Source organism: Pan paniscus, chromosome 20 (genome assembly GCF_029289425.2).
Source record: "Pan paniscus chromosome 20, NHGRI_mPanPan1-v2.0_pri, whole genome shotgun sequence".
In the NCBI taxonomy this organism is placed as follows: Eukaryota; Metazoa; Chordata; class Mammalia; order Primates; family Hominidae; genus Pan; species Pan paniscus.
Window position 1 is genome coordinate 13,268,331 of NC_073269.2, and position 19,816 is coordinate 13,288,146.

At 53.6% G+C, this 19,816-nt stretch overlaps 1 protein-coding gene across 6 annotated transcripts in view; it reads right to left on the reverse strand.

Moving 5' to 3' along the window:
• The window catches only part of ADAMTS10 (ADAM metallopeptidase with thrombospondin type 1 motif 10), a 30,720-nt gene extending 25,424 nt beyond the window's left edge, over positions 1-5,296 (reverse strand). The window contains exons 1-3 of one of the 6 annotated variants that reach the window (XM_057300722.2): positions 5,090-5,161; positions 2,559-2,670; positions 43-229 (exon numbers count right to left, since the gene is read on the reverse strand). In XM_057300722.2, the coding sequence (XP_057156705.2) occupies positions 43-130 (88 nt within the window). In that variant the 5' untranslated portion in view covers positions 131-229; positions 2,559-2,670; positions 5,090-5,161. Of the gene's footprint in view, positions 1-42; positions 230-2,558; positions 5,035-5,089 lie in introns of those variants that run through there. The other 5 variants (XM_034944288.3, XM_034944290.3, XM_034944291.3 and 2 more) reach the window with 5 other exon arrangements.
• Positions 5,297-19,816: the final 14,520 nt, after the last annotated feature.

Consider the following 19,816-nt stretch of genomic DNA (forward strand, 5'->3'; position numbering starts at 1 on the left):
TTTTTCGCTCCCTCCCCACCGCCACCACCAGACTTCCCCTACCTTGAGACCGGAAGGCGTGCGTGACCTCGAACATGAGGCCCAGCCCCAGGGCGAGGGCCCAGCGGAGGATCTGGCAGGCGGGAGCCATAGAGGCCACGTGTCCACATGTCTCTCCCCAGCCCCGGCTGCCGGCAGCCCCCACAGTGCCGCCTCCCCCGTTCACAGCCTTCGCAGCATCACCGGGCTCCTGGGAGGGGGGAGCCAGGTAAGGGGGCGCCTGGTCCCGCTGTCCAGCACAACCAATGCCAAGGCCAATCATGGCCAAAGCTTTTCACCTGACTCTGAAGATTCTGAATGCATTTTCTCACTCAGCCACTCCCCTCTCCCCACCTCCCCTTCCAATCCTTCCTACACTCCTACAAGAGGACAGACAGGGACTGGGACGCTGGGAGTATCTCCTATGTGCCAGCTACTGGCCCTAGTTTTCACACCACTGCATTTCTGTTCTTTTGTTAAGAGACAGGGCGTTGCTCTGTCACCTAGGATGGAGTGCAGTGTTGTGATCATAGCTCACTGCAGCCTCCACCGCCTGGGCTCAAATAATCCTCCTGCTTCAGCCTCCCAAGTAGCTGAGATTGCAGGTGCAAGCCACCACACCTGGCTAATGTTTTTGTTTTTTTGGAGAGATGGGGGTCTCACTTTGTTGCCCAGGCTGATCTTGAACTCCTGGCCTCAAGGGATCCTTTCCCCTCAGCCTCCCAAAGCACTGGGATTACAAGCATGAGCCACTGCACCCAGCCCACCATATTTCATTTCCAAAATAACTGAGAAGTCATGGTCATCACGCTCTTTTTTTTGAGTTGGAGTCTCACTATGTGGCCCAGGCTGGAGTGCAATGGCGCAACCGTGGCTCACTGCAACCCCCGCCTCCCGGGTTCATTTGATTCTCCCGCCTCAGCTTCCTGAGTAGCTGGGATTACAGGCACGCATCAACACGCCCAGCTACATTTTTGTATTTTTAGTAGAGATGGGGTTTCACCATGTTGGCCAGGCTGGTCTCGAACTCCTGACCTCGCATCACACTCGTATCCCTCATCTTTTTATAGATGAGGAAATAGACTCAGGAGTGATAGAGTTTGCCGTGGGTCACATTGCTAGAAAGTGGTAGAACCTGGGTTCATTCATTGGGTTATAGCCTCTGGTGGAGGGTGGACGGGGGCATGACAGCCAGGCATGCTAAGGATAGCAACCCCTACTTGCCCTAGCCCTGTGGGGTTCCATCTCTTAGGAGTGACAGATGACAGTCAAGTGAATGGAGAATAGTTCAGATTGTGACATGTTCTCTAGAAGGTATCAATGGGGAGACTGGGAAGCAGAGGTTCAAAGCATAAGAAATCAATGGTGTGAAGAGACAGGCAAAGGTGCACCGGGAGGGGAAACAGCAAGGTCAAAGGCCTGGAGGTGGGGTAGAGCCTGGCATGAGCCCAGACAGGGTGGGTGCAGGAGAGCAAGGGGAGGCTGGCATCAGAGGCACTTGAAGGCTGGGCTGGTCAGTGTGAATTTTCAAGCCAGGTTAGAGCTAAGGCTCCCACCCATGCATCTACTGTCCTGGGCCCTGTCTTTGGATTCTCTGAAATGGGTAGCACCATTCAAGCCAGATTTTTAAAGCTAAGGCTAGTATTCCAGTCCTGCAGACTTTCATATGCCTACCCACGCACCCACTGTCTTGGGCCATCTTTGGATTCTCTGCACTGGGTAGCACTATTCACTCCCACCTCCCAGGCCTCTCCTCCACCCTGTGTTTCCGACCCCGTCCTCTATTCAGATTCTTTCAAGGCTCCAAGCCAGCCCGCCCCGCAGGTCTCAGTCTCTCCAGCATCTGCCCCAGGCCAGCCTGCCGCAGACACCACTTTGGGCCACCACCCTGTGCCAAACCCTCTTCCCCCACCCTGCTGTCTCCACCCTCCTCCTCCTCTGTGCAAAATCCCTTAATCACAGAGTCTTGTTTTCTTTGCAGCCCAGCCAAGTCTGAGAGTCCAAGTCTGAGAGTCAATCCCCAAACAGGGCAGTTCAGCCCCAAGGGAGGGAGCCAGGTTTTTGCCAAGTTGCTGATGGACCAAGAAGCCCACATTCCCCACTTCTGCTTGGATCCCTCTAGTGACAGGGAGCTCACTCACAGATATTCTGTGACCCCCATTGCACTCTTTAGCTGGGCTAATGTCCATTCCTTCTGTTGTTGTTCTCTCTCTCTCTTTTTTTTTTTTTTGAGACGGAGTCTCACTCTATCGCCAGGCTGGAGTGCAGTGGTGTGATCTCTGCTCACTGCAACCTCTGTCTCTCGGGTTCAAGCGATTCTCCTGCTTCAGCCTCCCGAGTAGCTGGGACTACAGGTGTGCGCCACCATGCCCAGCTAATTTTTGTATTTTTAGGAGAGACGGGGTTTCACTATGTTGGCCAGGATGGTCTCGATCTCTTGACCTCATGATCAGCCCGCCTTGGCCTCCCAAAGTGCTGGGATTATAGCCGTGAGCCACAGCACCTGGCCTCTCTCTCCTTTTTATTTTATTTTTTTTTACCTTTTGGGGGCTTCGGTTGGTGGAGTAGTGTTGGGCCCCTGTATGGATCCTTCCCTCGCCTGCTCCCTGCACCTGGGCCTCCCTCTCTGGGCCTTGGTTTCTTCTTTGGAGCCTGGGCAGGGAGGGGTCAAAGAGGAGGAGCCGGGCTGGTCTTCAGCACTGAGCTGGGTCTGTAGTTGAGGGATCACTGAGGAAATTCTGACCCTCTCTCTGCCCCTGGAGAACTTCCTCTTAGACTTCTTCTTTCTTCTGTTCCTAATGAACCCCCTCCAACAAAAACCCACCTCCTCTCCCTCTCCCTCTCTTCTTGCTTCTTCTTTCCTATTCCTTCTTTGGAAGTGTCAACCAACTCCCAGATCAAGGCCCTTCCTGGTTGGGCACCTCTGACCCCCGCTCCTGCCCTGAGCCACCCCTGAAAGGTAGGAACATTCTCATTGCAAGTGAAGCAGGGACCTCACCCCTTTCTCCCATTGGCTCCCTCCCTCCTCTCCTGTTCTTGCACTGCCAGGCCTGGTGCCCCATCCTCCTCCTTCAGGGGCTCTCTCTGGTCTTGTCCAGAGGGTCTTTGGGTCTGTCCCGGTCCCCCTAAGACCCTCAGTCCTCATCACTGTCCTCTGAAGTGAGGCGCTCCTCCCAAAACCCTCACACCCCCTTCTGTGCTTTGGGCTCAGGTGGGGTGTGAGGGACAAGGCTTGGGACATTGTGGAAGGACCCAGCATAGGGGGTGAGGACAGGGGAAGGGGACTCACCTGTGCACAGTGTATGGGGTAGGGGGAGGAGGGGGGTCTGCAGAAGGCTCACAGGCGTCTGAGCTGGGGGTCCAGCCCACAGGGTGGTGTCGAGGTGTGACACAGCCCAGGGCACCGGGTGGTGGGGGGACATGAACAAGGCAGTGGGTGTGGGGCCAAAGATGAAGCTTGAGAGAGGCTCAGGGACAGAGATGGTGGTGGCCAACAGGATGTCAGTGAGGGATCTGCACTGTGGCGTGTGTGTGTGACTGCATGTACATTACAGCATGTATGTGAGTGTGTGTGACCCTGTGTGTGACTGTGAGCGTGTGACTGCATGTGCATTATGGCTTGTGAGTGTGTGTGACCCTGTGTGTGTGTGTGTGTGTGTGTGTGTGTGTGTGTGTGTGTACCCAGGCCTGGCCATTCCTCCAGCCCCTCCTCCCCGAAGGCAGGAGGGAGGTGGCCAGCGTGGGGGAGGGTGCCAGGCCTGGAGGAGGAAATGCCTCCGGGAAATGGAAATGGCTTAGAAACAGAGGCTCTGTCCCATCCCATCCCATCCCGGGGATCCTGAAGGGACCCTAAGCTCCACACCCAAACCTCTCCGGCCAGGCTGCGGGGACAGGGCCGACGGACGGTCCCCCGTGGAGGCCAAGGCCGCGTCTCCCCAGGCAGAGGCCCCAGCCTGCCGGCCTCCTCCCGGCTGCACATCTGGCCGGGCCGGCAGGAGGCAGTCCCTGCCTGAGAGCAGACAAAGGCCCAGCCGGGGCCTGCGGGAGGAGGGGGCCGGCGCCCGGGCTGGTCCCCCACAACCGGCCGCTAATTAAAGGCCCTGAGCCCGACCGCTGGAGACACCCTGAGACAGACGGCTGTGGCCTCACTGACCAACTCAGGGGAAGTGGGCGGCGCCACTCCCACACCCAGACACACAAACACACACTGGCAGCGACACACACACCCCGCGCAACCAGAGACCGGCGCTCGGGCACTGTAGACCCACAAAAGACGCAGGACGCCTCCACCGCAGACACACACGCCGACAGGCTCAGTGCACATTCACACACCCGGAGACACATGGAGACACACAACCACACACTCCCAGACATGTGTAAACACACACTCGTTTACACGCGCACACACGGGACAAGACAGAGAAACACGCGGACACACAAATACACGCACCCGGGGCCTACACAAACAGAAACACACACATACATACACAGACAACCCAAGGAGACAGACACACAGGCCTACACGCTGACACATACACACTCATTTGCATGCTCACACCAAACCAGAGACAAACTCACAAGTCCCACAGACCTAGACACCCCCCCACACCAGACACACACACACACACACAGGTATTTACACACTCATCACGCTCAGAGACAAACGCACACATGCTTGGGGACACACACACAAACCCAGACACACACACACTCGCCTCCAGATCTGCGCGCACATAGCAAACCCCTATGCGCACACACTGTCCAAACACACAGACACACAAGAGACTCATCCCCAGGCACTGACACACACATGTAATGCACAACCACTCTGCCCCTACGTGGACGGACACACACACACACACACACACACACACAGCGCAAACAAACCCACGGCAACCCCGGGCGTGATCAGTGGCGCGCGCACTTGGGGACCTCAGGCACCGACCGGAGTCGCACAGCGGGATGCCCTCCCCCATCCAGGGCACCACAGCCCCACGCCCTCACAGCCCGATGCGGACACACAAAGTCCCACTGAGTCACGCACCCCCGGGCCCCCCGCCCGCGCCGCTACCTGCGCCGCGCCCGGGGCCTCCGCGCCGTCGCCGCCGCTGTCTCGCCGCCCCGCGCGCGCAGGAAGGGAGGGAGCGAGCGAGCGCGGCGGCGTGGCCGGGGGAGGGGGCGCGGGGAAGGCACTTCCTGAGCCGCCTGCCAGGGTTATAAAAAAACCCCCAAACCGCGCGCGGCCAGAAACCCCGCCCGCCCGCCGCCGCCCGGCCTGGGCCGCGGGCTGGACCCCAGCCAGGGACCCGGGAACTCGGGCCGCCCCGCCCGGGACCAGCGCCCCCGCCGCGGGGGAGGGGGCTGGGGAACCGCGGGAGGCGGGGAGGGGACGAAGCGGGAGAAATCGAGTGGCGGCGGGGAGAATGGGCGGGGGAGGGGAGAAAGAATCAGGTGGGGGATGGGGATGGAGGCAGAATTGGGTGGGTGGGGGTTCGGGGAAAGGGAGGAAGAGGAGAAGGGAGAGGTTGGGGGAGGGGGAAGTTTGAATGGGAAGGGGTAGGGGGAGATGGAGGCCTGGAGGAAGGGGCTGAGTGAGGTGGGGGGAGGTGGGGCCCTTGAGGAGGGGCTGAGTGGGGTTGGGGGAGGTGGGGCCCTGGAGGAGGGGCTGAGTGGGGTGGGGGGAGGTGGGGGCCTGGAGGAAGGGGCTGAGTTGGGTTGGGGGCCACGGGAAGGAATGGAGGGGGGTAAGGAATGGGGCGGGAGGGGGGATGGGAGCATGAGATGCTGGGGTTGGGGAGGGGAGAGCCCACTTCCTCGCCAGCCTCTGCGGCATCAACAACAGCTGTTATTTATTGAGGGCTGGGCCTGGCTCAAACAAGCATTTATTGGGCGCCTCCCGTGTGCCAGGCACGGTGCCCGGGGCGGGAAATAAGTCCCAGCTCGGCCCCGCCCTCTCCGAGCTCTCAGGGGGGTTTGATCGGTCCTGGGCCTGGCCTTGGTCTCTGTGCCTTAACTCCTTTGTGGTGACGTAGGCCCAGCTGGTCCCATTTCACAGATGAGGAAACTGAGGCCACAGAGATGGGGAGAGTGAAAATTCTGTTGGAACCGGAGCCCTCTTGGTCTTGGTCACTCTGGGTCTCGCTCCATAAAATGAACGAATGCGTGAATGAGGAGGACCTGGATGGTTGGGGCAGGGCTGGGATTTGAATCCCAGGCGCCTGGTACAGTGCCTGGTTCCAGGGAAGGGCGGTGACCCCCAGGCCTCACAATTGCAGGCATTTCCCAGGAACGCCCCCCCCAGGGAGCTGGGCAGAGCCTTGGCCTTGGCTTTGTCTGAGTCTGGGTTTACTCATCCACACAGTGGGGGTAATAACAGCCTTCCCAGGGCTGGAGTAGGGGGTGGAGGAGGGGTTTCATTCTGCAGCAAAGATTTGTTGTTATGTGCTGGGTTCCAGGGACACAGCTGAGACCAGGAGGGCAGCTTCCCAACTCGGAATTTTTCCTTTTGAACTTGGAATGACATGTCATTACTCACGCATACAGCAGGTGCTGCATAAATACCAGACTCCTGGAGTTCCCACCACACTACCTTACCCCAACCTCCTGGGACTCCAGGCTAGACCAGAGGTGCAGCCCCCACCCTCCTGTTTGCTCCCCACACTCCCTCCTTCCCACCAGGGCCTCTCGGGCCCCCATTTGAGGAACGAGTCTAAGTCAGCCATTTCTGGCCTCTGTTAGCTGTTCTTCTACTACCTATGGGGCCCTCTTTCTCCATCAAAGAGGTGGTGGCTTCCTTTCTTTGCTGTAGATACTAAAGGCTCCCACTGTTAGCCTAGTGACTGGTCCAGCCACCTGTCCCTACTTTTTTTTTTTTTCTTTTTTTTTTGAGATGGAGTCTTGCTGTGTTGCCCAGGCTGGAGTGTGGTGGTGTGATCCTGGCTCACTGCAAACTCCGCCTCCCGGGTTCAAGCAATTCTCCAGCCCCAGCCTCCCGAGTAGCTGGGATTACAGGCACCTGCTACCATGCTCGGCTAATTGTATTTTTAGTAGAGATGGGGTTTTACCATGTTGGCCAGGCCAGTCTTGAACTCCTGACCTCAAGTGATCCGACCACCTTGACCTCCCAAAGTGCTTGGATTACAGGCGTGAGCCACTGCGCCCAGCCCACCTGTCCCTCCTCTTAAGGATGGGTGGTTTCCAGACCGCACTGGGAATTTCAGGGTTGCTTTGAGCCAGGCGCTCCTAGGTTCTGGCACTCCTAGCTGTGAAACCTCTCATTATAATTACTCTGTGAAACTTTGACAGTTCTACACCCACTACTTCCCACCACAGCCCCAGACTTCCCTGGGGTGGGGGGGTCTCTTTTTTTCCTCGAGGGCGTGTGGCCCTCTAGGGCCTGGCCGATTGTTTAGGGGATGCACCTTCCCCACCTGAAGCCTCCAGTGAGCTGTGTTGAGGCATTTGTGATGAGTCTTGGGAAACAAACTTTTGTGTCTTTTTCTTTTTCCTTTTTTTTTTTTTTGAGATGCAGTCTCGCTCTGTTGCTCAGGCTGGAGTGCAATGGCGCGATCTCGGCTGACCACAACCTCTGCCTCCTGGGTTCAAGCAATTCTCCTGCCTCCGCCTCCCGAGTAGCTGGGACTACAGGCACGTGCCACCACGCCTGGCTAATTTTTGTATTTTTAGTAGAGATGGGACTTTGCCATGTTGGCCAGGCTGGTCTCAAACTCCTGACCTCGTGATCTGCCTGCCTCGGCCTCCCAAAGTGCTGGGATTACAGGTGTGAGCCACCACACCCGGCCCTTTTCTGTCTTTTTCTTTTGAGACAAGATCTTGCTCTGTTGCCCAGGCTAGAGTGAGGTGGTATGATGATAGCACACTGCAGCCTCAAACTCCTGATCTCAGATGATCCTTCTGCCTCAGCTTCCTGAGTATCTGGGACCACACATGTGAGCCACCATGCCCGATTAAGTTCTTTTTTTTTTTTTTTTTGAGACGGAGTCTCGCTCTGTTGCCCAGGCTGGAGTGCAGTGGCGCGATCTCGGCTCACTGCAACTTCCACCTCCCGGATTCAAGCGATTCTCCTGCCTCAGCCTCCCAAGTAGCTGGGATTACAGGCATAAGCCGCCCACGCCCGGCTAATTTTTGTATTTTTAGTAGAGATGGGGCTTTGCCATGTTGGCCAGGCTGGTCTTGAACTCCTGGCCTTAAGTGATCCGCCCACCTCAGCCTTCTAAAGTGTTGGGATTACAGGTGTGAGCCACTGTGCCTGGCCTCAAATTGTAGAGACAGGGTCTCTCTCTGTTGTCCAGGTTGGTCTTGAACTCCTGGCCTCAAGCAATCTCCCTGCCCTGGCTTCCCAAACTGCTGGGATTTACAGCTGTGAGCCAACAAGTCTGGCCTGACTTCTGTGTCTTGAGTGGGATGGATTTGTAGCTGAGTCCCTATCTTAGACAACAGAGGGAGGCCTCTTATAAGAATGAAGCCAGCTGGGAATGTGGGTTCACTCTTGTAATCCCAGCACTTTGGGAGGCCAAGGCAGGTGGATCGCTTGAGCTCAGGAGTTCGAGACCAGCCTGGACAACATGGCGAGAGCCCATCTCTATTAAAAAATACAGAGAAATAGCCAGGGCGTAGTGGTGCATGCCTGTGGTCCCAGCTACTCGGGAGGCTGAGGTGGGAGGCTTGAGTCCAGGAGGTGGAGGTTGCAGTGAGCTGAGATTGGGCCACTGCACTTCTGCCTGGGTGATGGAGTGAGACTCTTTCTAAAAAAAAAAAAAAAGAAAAAAAAAGTTAAGTTAAAAAAAAAAAAAATGAACGAAGTCACCAGATGGAGCAGATGGAGGAGAGTAATGGCCCTGGGGCCATCATTTGAGCCCTGAGCAAGCTGTTCCTGAAGCCCATAGATGGGCTTTAATCCAGTCACACTCTTTATTGAGCACTATATTGTATCAGGTGCTGATCCAGGTACTGGGGACATGGCCAGGAACAACAATCTCCATCCCACAAAGGTCACCGTCCTGCCTCAAGGTCTTTGCACTTGCTGTTCCCTGTGCCTGGAACACCCTCCCTCCCCAACCCCCTTATTCCATGGCCAGCTCTGTTTTGTCTTTGAAAATTTTTTTTTTGTTTCTGAAACAGAGTCTTGATCTGTCACCCAGGCTGGAGTGCAGTGTGGCGTGATCTCAGTGGAGTGCAGTGGCACGATCTCAGCTCACTGCAACCTCTGCCTTCTGGGTTCAAGCGATTCTCCTGCCTCAGCCTCTTGAGTAGCTGGGATTATAGGCGCACGCCACCACGCCTGGCTAATTTTTGTATTTTTAGTAGAGATGGGATTTTGCCATGTTGGCCAGGCTGGTCTCGAACTCCTGACCTCAAGTGATCTGCCTGCCTCAGCCTCTCAATGTGCTGGGATTATAAGCGTGAGCCACTGCACCTGGCCATCTTTCAAGTTTTGACTCAAACATCGTTTCCTTAGGGAGGTCTGCACTGATCCCCTCACTTCAACATGACACCCCAACGGGCTTCCTTTCCCACTCCCTGATTTATTTTACTCTTAGTGTGAGTCACTACTGGACGTACTCTATGGAATACTTATATCTGCTGACTTCCTGTGTCTCCCACTGGAATGCCGGCTCCGTGAGGGAAGGGGTTTTCATCTGTGTGGTCCACAGCAGTATCCTTGGTGCCTAGCAGGGTCTCACCCACAGTTAGTGCCCACCGTTGAATAAATAGGCTCACTAGTAAATAAAAGGGCTCTCAGAAGAGGTGACAATGACGTTGTGGTTTGAATGTTAAGAAAGAGAGCCTGTTACTGGAAAAAAAAAATTAGCTGGGCATGGTGATGCGTACCTGTAGTCCCAGCTACTTGGGAGGCTGAGGCGGGAGGATCACTTGAGCCAGGGAATTCGAGGTTGCAGTGAGCCGTGAAGGTGCCGCTGTACTCCAGCCTGGGCGACAGTGAGACCCTGTCTCAAAAAAAAAAAAAAAAAAAGGCAGTGTGAGGGTGAAGGCGTTCTAGGAGGAGTGCACAGTAACTGCAAGGTTCCTGTGCCCATTCTCTTTTTATTTAAACCAGCCTGGACTGACTTAAAAGAAAAAATTGTTTTTCAGATTCTTTGCAACCTTTAGAACCCGGAGTGGTTGTGCCTAGGGATGCAGTACTGCAGTACTGCAGCTCTGCCACAGGAGGGCGCAATGGAACGCCATTGTTGCCCTTGGAAAGTAGGAACTAGGAAAATAGAAGTAATGATAATCGGCAGGGCGCGGTGGCTCACGCCTGTAATCTGTAATCCCAGCACTTTGGAAGGCCAAGGCGAGCGAATCACGAGGTCAGGAGTTTGAGACCAGCCTGCCTAACATGGTGAAACCCCGTGCCTACTAAAAATACAAAAATTAGATGGGCGTGATGGTGTGCACCTGTAATCCCAGCTATTCAGTAATCCCAGCTACTCAGGAGGCTGAAGCGAGAGAATCGATTGAACCCGGGAGGCGGAGGTTTCAGTGAGTCAAGGTCGCGCCACTGCACTCCAGCCTGGGTGACAGATTGAGATTCCGTCTCAAAAAAAAAAAAAAAAAAAAAGAAGCAATGATAATGGTGATAATGATGGTGATGGCGATGGAGCAGGGGCTGTGAGGTCTGTCTTAACTTCACGACAGCCTTACAAGGTAGGTGCCCATTTTGCAACTGAGGAAACTAAGCCCAGAGAGGTTGAGTAACTTGTTCAAGGTCTCTCAGCTAGGATTGGTAGAACCAGAATAGAGCAACCAAGGTAAAAGTCACCCATAATTTGACCATTTAGGGGGAAGGCAGGTGAACTTTGAGGCTGAAGACCTTCCCCTAGGATCGGGGGAGGAGGGAGTCCTGGGGGGGCCGTGGGATCATTGTGCTGAGGGCTGACTCTTTTCCCAGTGGGTAGAGCTCCCATCTCTCTCTTTCTCTCTCTTTTTTTTTTTTGAGACAAGGTGTTGCCCTGTTGCCCAGGTTGGAGACGAGTAGCACACTCGTGACTCACTGCAGCCTCAATTTCCCGGGCTCAAGCAATTCTCCTACCTCAGCCTCCCAGGAAACTGGGACTACAGGCATGCTCTATTTTGTCTGGCTATTTAAATTTTTTTTTTCTTGTAGAGATGGGGACTTGCTATGTTCACCAGGTGGTCTCAAACTCCTGGGCTCATGAGATCACCCCACCTCAGTCTCCCAAGTAGCCGGGACTACAGCATGCGTCACCATGCTCGCTTAATTTTTAAATTTTTTTTTTTGTGGAGATGGGGTCTTGCTGTGTTGCCCAGGCTGGTCTTGAACTCCTAGGCTCAAGTGATCCTCCTGCCTTGGTCTCCCAAAGTCCTGGGATCACAGGCATAAGTCACTACACCTGACAATGGAGCTCCTAACCCTTAGCCCATCTGCTGGGCGTTTTCTCCCAGCTCTGTGGCTTGGTATCTTCTTAAATGTGGAGATAAATCATGCCTTCTCAAGGTCATTTGAAATCAAAATTCATCTCCAAGTTTCAGGGGCAGGGAAGACTTAGGCAGTTAAAGACGGGGAGGAAGGGAGTTTCAAGCTGGGGGCACGGCCTGCCCAAAATCCTGGACGTGGGAGAGAGGGAAGGGCAGGTCTCAGTTTCCTATGGGATTCTCTTGGAGTGAATATTTATTTACTCAAACCCCTCCTGGCAGAGGCAATGCAACTCTCCCACCCCCATCCCCCTTCCTCTTGAAATTCAAAACACACATTTGGCCAGGCGCAGTGGCTCACGCCAGTAATTCCAGCACTTTGGGAGGCCCAGGCGGGTGGATCACCTGAGGTCAGGAGTTCTAGACCAGCCTGGCCAACATGGTGAAACCCCCGTCTCTACTAAAAATACAAAAATTAGCCGGGTGTGGTGGTGCGCGCCTGTAATCCCAGCTAATCGAGAGGCTGAGGCAGGAGAATCGCTTGAACCCGGGAGGCAGAGATTGCAGCAAGCTGAGATCGTGCCATTGCACTCTAGCCTGGGGGACAAGGCGAGACTTCATCTCAAAAAAACAAAACAAAAAACACATTAATCGGCCTTCATTTGGATATCACAGATAATCTTATCTTGCAAGCTGAGCCCAGAATGATCTGAGGGCTGGGTCCACCTCCTTCACCCCTGCCCCATGCAGTTTTGGGGCCCAGAAGGATTCGGTGGCTGCCAGGTCAGTGTCCTACAACAGTTGAAAGTCCCCATGGCCGGAAGCCCCCAGCTATCTGGAGGTTTCTCAACCCACATAGCGCCTAAATGCTCCACGTGCAACATACTTGCCTCAAGCCCCTCTAGACCTAAACCTTTACACCTCTGTAAGGCTGGTCCCTCTGTAGGGTGATATTTCACAACTAATGTTTCACCCTCCTTCATCTTTTAATACTGAGGACTGGGGGTTCAAATCCCACCTTGCCGATCTTTGTCCATTATTTAAACTTCTCCATACCTCAGTTTTCTCATCTGGAAAATGGGCTTAATCAGGTGGCTGTGAGGATTCAACACTATTAATGGTAAAGTGCTTATTACCATAGTGCCAGGCACAAAGTAAGTGGTAGCTATTATGATTAGTTCTGGTTTTGTTGTTACTATTTATTATTTTGTTTTGATTTTTAATTTTTTAAAGTTAAACCATTTTTTCTTTATCTTTTTTTTTTTTCCCGAGACAGAGTTTTGCTCCGTCACCCAGGCTGGAGTGCAGTGGTGCGATCTCGGCTCACTGCAACCTCTGCCTCCCGGGTTCAAGTGATTCTCCTGCCTCAGCCTCCCAGGTAGCTGGGATTATAGGCACCCGCCATCACGTCAGACTAATTTTTGTATTTTTAGTAGAGAAGAGGTTTCACCATATTGGCCAGGCTGGTCTTGAACTCCTGACCTCAGGTGATCCACCAGCCTCGGCCTCCCAAAGTGTTAGGATTACAGGCTTTTTTTTTTTTTTTTTTTTGAGACAGAGTCTCACTCTGTCGCCCAGGCTAGGGTGCAGTGGTGCCTTCTCGGCTCGCTGCAACCTCCACCTCCCAGGTTCACGCCATTCTCCTGCTTCAGCCTCCTGAGTAGCTGGGGCTATGGGCACCTGCCACCACGCCTGGCTAATTTTTTTTTTTTGTATTTTTGGTAGAGACAGGGTTTCACTGTGTTAGCCAGGCTGGTCTTGATCTCCTGAACTCATGATCTGCGCGCCTCAGCCTCCCAAACTGCTAGGATTACAGGCATGAGTCACTGTGCACGGACTGTTTTTTTTTTTTTTTTTTTTTTAAAGAGACAAGGTCTTTTGCTGTCACCCAGGCTGAGGTGCAGTGGCATCATCACAGTTCACTGCAGACTCCAACTCCTGGGTACAATTAATCCTCCTGCCTCAGCCTCTTGGGTAGCTGGGATTACAGACATTCACCACCACAACTGGCTAATTTTTAAAAATTTTTTGTAGTGACAAGGTCTCACCTACCCAGGCTGGTCTCAAACTCCTGGCCTCAAGTGATCCTCCCACCTCAGCCTCCCAAAGTGTTGGGATTACATGCAGGAGCCACCGTGCCCAATCTGTTTTTGGTTTGATTTTTAGAAATGTTTCTGTTTATTAATCTTTATTTTTCTTTTTTTGGTTTTAATCTTTGTTTAAATTTTTTTTTTTTTTTAATATTTTTGGTTATTATTATTCTACTCTGTTCTTTCCCTGAGCAAGGGCACTGGTCTCATATCCCCAAGAAGGGAGTGTCCACCTTGGAAAAAGAGAGGCATTTTCTGGACCCGAAGTTCCACAATGCCTACGGGGATAGGGAAGGCTTCCAGCAAAAACAGCTTTGAGAGAATGTTTTTATTTTTATTTTTTTTGGGATGGAGTCTCGCTCTGTCGCCCAGGCTGGAGTGCAGTCCTGGTGCAATCTCAGCTTTCTGCAACCTCCACCACCCAGGTTCAAACGATTCTCATGCCTCAGCCTTCCGAGTAGCTGAGATTACAGGCATGCACCACCATGCCTGGCTAATTTTTGTATTTTTAGTAGAGATGGGGTTTCACCATCTTGGCTGGGCTGGTCTCAAACTCCTGGGCGGTCATCTGCCCGCCTTGGCCTCCCAAAATGCTGGATTATAGGTGTGAGCCAGAGATAATCTTGTATAGGAAACAAGTAGGCCGGGTGTGCTGGCTCACGCCTGTAATCCCAGCACTTTGGGAGACTGAGGCGTGCGGATCACTAGGTCAGGAGTTCGAGACCAGCCTGGCCAACGCGGTGAAACCCCATCTCTACTAAAAATACAAAAATTAGCTGGGCATGGTGGCGTGCCTGTAGTCCCAGCTACTTAGGAGGCTGAGGCAGGAGAATCACTTGAACTTGGGAGGTGGAGGTTGTGGCAAGGCAAGATCGTGCCACTGCACTCCAGCCTGGGCAACAGAGCCAGGCTCCGTCTCAAAAAAAAAAAAAAAGAAAGAAAGAAGCAAGTATCCCAGCCCAGAGTCCAGGAAAGAGATTTTCTGCATGGGGAGAGGAAGAATAGAGACTTGGGGAGGAAGTCTCTGGATGGGAGGCTGGAGTGTGGGCATGGAGAAAACCTCAGGCAGGCTGGGGACCAGGTCACAACAGGTGGGCTGGACAGCTCTGTGCAGGTCCCTGAGGCCACATGGAGGGAGCAGTGCTGGTGAAGTGGATAGAAAGGGCGGAAACAGGTCGTGGAGCGGGCAGTCCCTACAGGTCCCTCGTCCCAGGGAGCAGACGTGAGGTTTGTGTGCCTGGCCCAAGTGTGAGGTGGATGCTGTCACAGTTCGGGGGTGGGGGTGCCCCAAACCGCCCAGGTGTCCAGGCTGCATGGGACAGGAGGAAGATGAGGATGAGGCAGGAGGGGATGTTTGATTGGGTGCAGCTGTGTTGAGGAGGTCCACGTGCTGGGTACTGGGGAGATGCCCTGTCTCTGCGACTTCATGCAATGTTAATTTCTTCTGATCCTTCTTTGATATCCTCCTGACTGCATCCGGTCTCTTCTGGGCATCCCTGGCTTCCCGGTCTCAGCCCGTCCCAGGAGATGCTCTGATCCTGCTTCACGTGTTTCCCTGCCCTGGCTGGCTCCCATCTTGGCTCCTGGTGTGATTATCCCACAGACCTGGCCTGGGGTTGGCTTCAGTTTCCCCTCTGCAGCTGGGGCAGATGCGGTGCAGCTCCCGGCATCCCCCGTGATTTTCCTCGATTTCCCAGCGCTTTGTGATTTCGATGTAAACTTCAAACACTGCTCCCTTTCTTGTCCTGTTCTGGGTGGGCCTTTGTGCCGCCCCTGGTGCACCTGGTGGGGTGGCTGTCTTTGCACCTTCTGGTCCTGTTCTGCCACCTTGACCACCCCAGAGGTTTCAGGGGACACTTGGCAGAAGGTGACTAAAATTTCCCATCCCCAGCTGGGTGTGGTGGCTCATGCTTGTAATCCCAGTACTTTGGGAGGAGGAGGGGAGAGGATTGCTTGGGCCCAGGAGTTGGAGGCTGCAGTGAGCTGTGATTGCACCATTGCATTCCAGACTGGACAACAAGCAAGACCCTGCCTCAAAAAAAAAAAAAATCCCCCACCCCTGAGTGAGAGACCCCGGGATGTGACCTCCTTACCCCTTGCTTGGGGTGGAGGGGTGGTGAGTGAGCGGGGAGGAAAGTATCAGGCTGCGGGTCCAACTTGAGAAAAACCCGAGTTGGCTTCTGGGGCTCCAATTCTTCGTCTAGAACCAGCTGTCTTTGGTGCTGAGGACCAGAGATGCCCAAGTGGTTTGCTTGCCCGGGCATCCATCTCCCAGTCCTCCAAGGAAGTCATGCCTGGATGGAGTAGCCCTTGGCCACCTTTTCTGGGGTGGCCTGGGTCTGGTAGAAGGGGCCAAGTATTTTTTTTTTTTTGAGATGGAGTCTCACTCTGTCGCCCAGGCTGGAGTGCAGTGGTGGGATCTTGGCTCACTGCAAGCTCCGCCTTCCGGGTTCAAGCAATTCTCCTGCCTCAGCCTCCGGAATAGCTGGGATTACAGGTGTGTGCCACCACGCCCAGCTAATTTTTGTAGTTTTAGTAGAGACGGGGTTTCGCCATGTTGGTCAGGATGGCCTTGATCTCCTGACCTCGTGATCTGCTCACCTCCGCCTCCCAAAGTGCTGGGATTACTGGTGTGAACCACCGTGCCTGGCCCAAAGGGGCCAAGTATTAACCAGGCGTCAGGAGGCTGCTGGGGAGGATCAGGAGGGATGAGGGAGTCTGGAGTTGGTGGAGTCTAGCTGGGAAAAGAAGCAGACATGGTGGGCTGGGTGCGGTGGCTCACGCCTATAATCCCAGCACTTTGGGAGGCCGAGGCGGGCGGATCACAAGGTCAGGAGATTGAGACCATCCTGGCTAACACGGTGAAACCCCGTCTCTAGTAAAAAATACAAAAAATTAGCCGGGCGTGGTGGCAGCGCCTGTAGTCCCAGCTACTCGGGAGGCTGAGGCAGGAGAATGGCGTGAACTCGGGAGGCGTCGCTTGCAGTGAGCCGAGATTGCGCCACTGCACTCCAGTCTGGGCGACAGAGCGAGACTCTGTCTCAAAAAAAAAATAAAAAAAATAAAAATAAAAATAAAAAGAAGCTGACATGGTGGACGCCCCGAGGGAAGCAGCTTCCACTCCAGAAGGTCCCCCGAGGGGTAGCGTCTAGGAGACCCCAAAACGCCTCCCCCCAAGTCTATAGGCTTTTGCTGGGCCCCCATCAGGAGAGAAAAGCAAACACATACTCTGGACTCAGACCCTGCCAACACCAAGACAGTTCCCCAGGGCTGTGGACTTGAAAAGTGTGGATCGATGATTGCCAGGACGGTCAGGGCTGCTGTAGGGGCCGGGGAGGCTGTAGATTCTTGCTGACAATTGATCACAGGTGAAAGAGGGACCTGGCGAAATGGATGCAGAACTTCTTAGTTCCTGCCCGACCGCTGTGTGTCCCTGGCAAATTGCTTGGCCTCTCTGGGCCCCAGTGTGTGCATGTGTTACATGTGGATGCAAACAGTGGCACTTAATAGGTTCTCTGCTCTTTTCTGGCTGTTGGATTGAGAGGCTGGGAAAAGAATCCCAGACAGAAGAGGGTTCGGGCAGGAAGGTGAACAGCTCAAGATCAGCTTTGTCACTCTCTTTTTTGGCCAGGGCGTGGAGCACACAGTTGGTCCCTAATAAAATCTAGCGGAAGGCTCTGCTCTTGCAAATTTAGAACTTCTTTCCCCTTGTTCTCACCTGTCTTGACCAGCATCACCTCTGCAGTCAGGTAAACGTGTCCTGATCTCAGGGGAATCCCTCCTCCTCCTTCTGCTCCTGGTTCTGCGCCTGCAAATGGGATTCGTTGTCCTCCTCCCTTGGCAAGGTCCTCGTGAGGATGACATGAGGGAAGAGACTTCAAGGGCCTGGTACATAGTAGTGCTATATAACTGTATTGTCATCATGCTGATTATTATTATTATTATTATTTTTTGATACAGAGTTTCACTCTTGTCACCCAGGCTGGAGTGCAATGGTGCAATCTCGGCTCACTGCAGCCTCTGCCTCCTGGGTTCAAGCGATTCTCCTGCCTCGGCCTCCTGAGTAGCTGGGATTACAGGTGTGTGCCACCACGCCCAGCTAATTTTTGTATTTTTAGTAGAGAGGGGGTTTCTCCATGTTTGCCAGGCTCATCTTGAACTCCTGACCTCAGGTGATCACCCACTTTGGTCTCCCAAAGCACTGGGATTACAGGTGTGAGTCACCACGCCCGGCCCATGCTGATTATTATTACTGGCTCACATGGCAGGCTCTAGATTATTCTGGGGCTGCAGCAGCCAGACCTCAGCCATATGAATTACTCCCTGCCTCATCCCAAAGCACAGGGTTAAGGCAGTGGTGCTCAACCAGGGGGCAATTCTGCCCTCCAGGGGACATCTGGCATTTTTTGGTCATTGCAACTGGGGGCGGATCCTCCTGGCATCTAGTTGGTAGAGGCTGAGGATGCTGTGAAACTTCCTACCATGCACAGGACAGCCCCTGACACAAAGAATGATCCAGCTTCAAGTGCAAACAGCAGATGGACGTGGAGAAACCCTGGGTGAGGCTGGGTGTGGTGGCTCATGCCTGTAATCCCAGCACTTTGGGAGGCCGAGGTGGGCAGATCACGAGGTCAAGAGATCGAGACCATCCTGGCCAACATAGTGAAACCCTGTCTCTACTAAAAATACAAAAATTAGCCAGGTGTGGTGGCGGGTGCCTGTAGTCCCAGCTGCTCAGGAGGCTGAGGCAGGAGAATCACTTGAACCCAGGAGACGGAGGTTGCAGTGAGCCGAGATTGCGCCACTCACTCCAGCCTGGTGACAGAGTGAGACTCTGTCTCAAAACAAAAACAAAAACGAACACACAAAAAAAGAAGCTCTGGGCGAAGAGCAGGAACCTTGGAGCCACACCCTCTACCGCGTGGCTCAGGGCAGGTGGCTTGATCTTGTTGAGGTTCAGTTTCCTCATCTGTAAAGTGAGGCTGATGAGTTGTATCGATTCCACAGGGCTTTGGGGATGTTGAGTTAAAAACCTAAGGAATATAGGACAGGGCTGGGTTCATGGTAGGTGCTCAATTAGTGTGAACTGTTGTTATTGTGGTGTTAATAATGATGAGGGTGATGAGGATGAAGATGGCAGCATGTGGGTCCTGCTGCACTGTCCCTCACACCCCCCAATTTCTTTCTTTTTTTCTTTTTTTGAGATAGGGTCTCCTTCTCTTGCCCAGGCTGGAGTGCAATGGCACGATCTTGGCTCACTGCAACCTCTGCCTCCCGGGTTCAAGCGATTCTCCTGCCTCAGCCTCCTGAGTAGCTGGGATTACAGGCGCCCACCGCCACGCCCAGCTAATTTTTGTATTTTTAGTAGAGACGAAGTTTTGCCATGTTGGCTAGGCTGGTCTCGAACTCCCAACCTCAGGTGGTCCGCCCACCTTGGCTTCCCAAAATGCTGGGATTACAGGCATGAGGACCATGCCCGGCCACACCCTCCAATTTCTGAACTAGCTCCTGGAATAACTAGCCCCATGTTTAGTCCCAACACAGACCCCTGTGGCCCTACAGCCAAGCAAGATTATTTCTACAATAGGAAGAGCTCAGCTTATTCACAGCTGGAAAAAAAGTCCCACAAGTACCAATGTGAGGGCTTGGTACTCCCAGAGGGAGGCACACAGTCATGAATCCTAAAGCTCAGGTTGCAATAAATAGGATGAATATTTTATTCTGTTACTTCATTATTATTATTATCATTTTGAGGCAGACCGAGTCTTGCTCTGTCACCTAGGCTGGAGTGCAGTGGTGCAGTCTTGGTTCACTGCAACCTCCACCTCCTGGGTTCAAGCGATTCTCCTATCTCAGCCTCCCGAGTAGCTGGGATTACAGGCATGTGCCACCACGCCCGGCTAATTTTTGTATTTTTAGTAGAGACGGGGTTTTGCCATGTTGGCCAGGCGGGTCTTGAACTCTTGACCTCAAGCAATCTGCCCACATTGGAATCCCAAAGTGCCCACCTGGGCATCCCAAAGGTGTAAGCCACTGCGCCCAGCCCTGTTATTTTATATTTTTGAGACAGGATCTTGCTCTGTCACCCAGGCTGGAGTGCAGTGGTGCAAACATGGCTCACTGTAGCCTCAACCTCCTGGGCTCATGTGATCCTCCTACCTCAGCCTCCTAAGTAGCTGGGACTACAGGCATGTGTCCCCATGCTTGGCTAATTTTTAATTTTTTGTAGAGATGGGGTCTTATTATGTTGCCCAGGCTGGTCTCGAACTCCAGGGCTTAAGCAATCTTCCTACCTTGGCCTCCCAAAATGT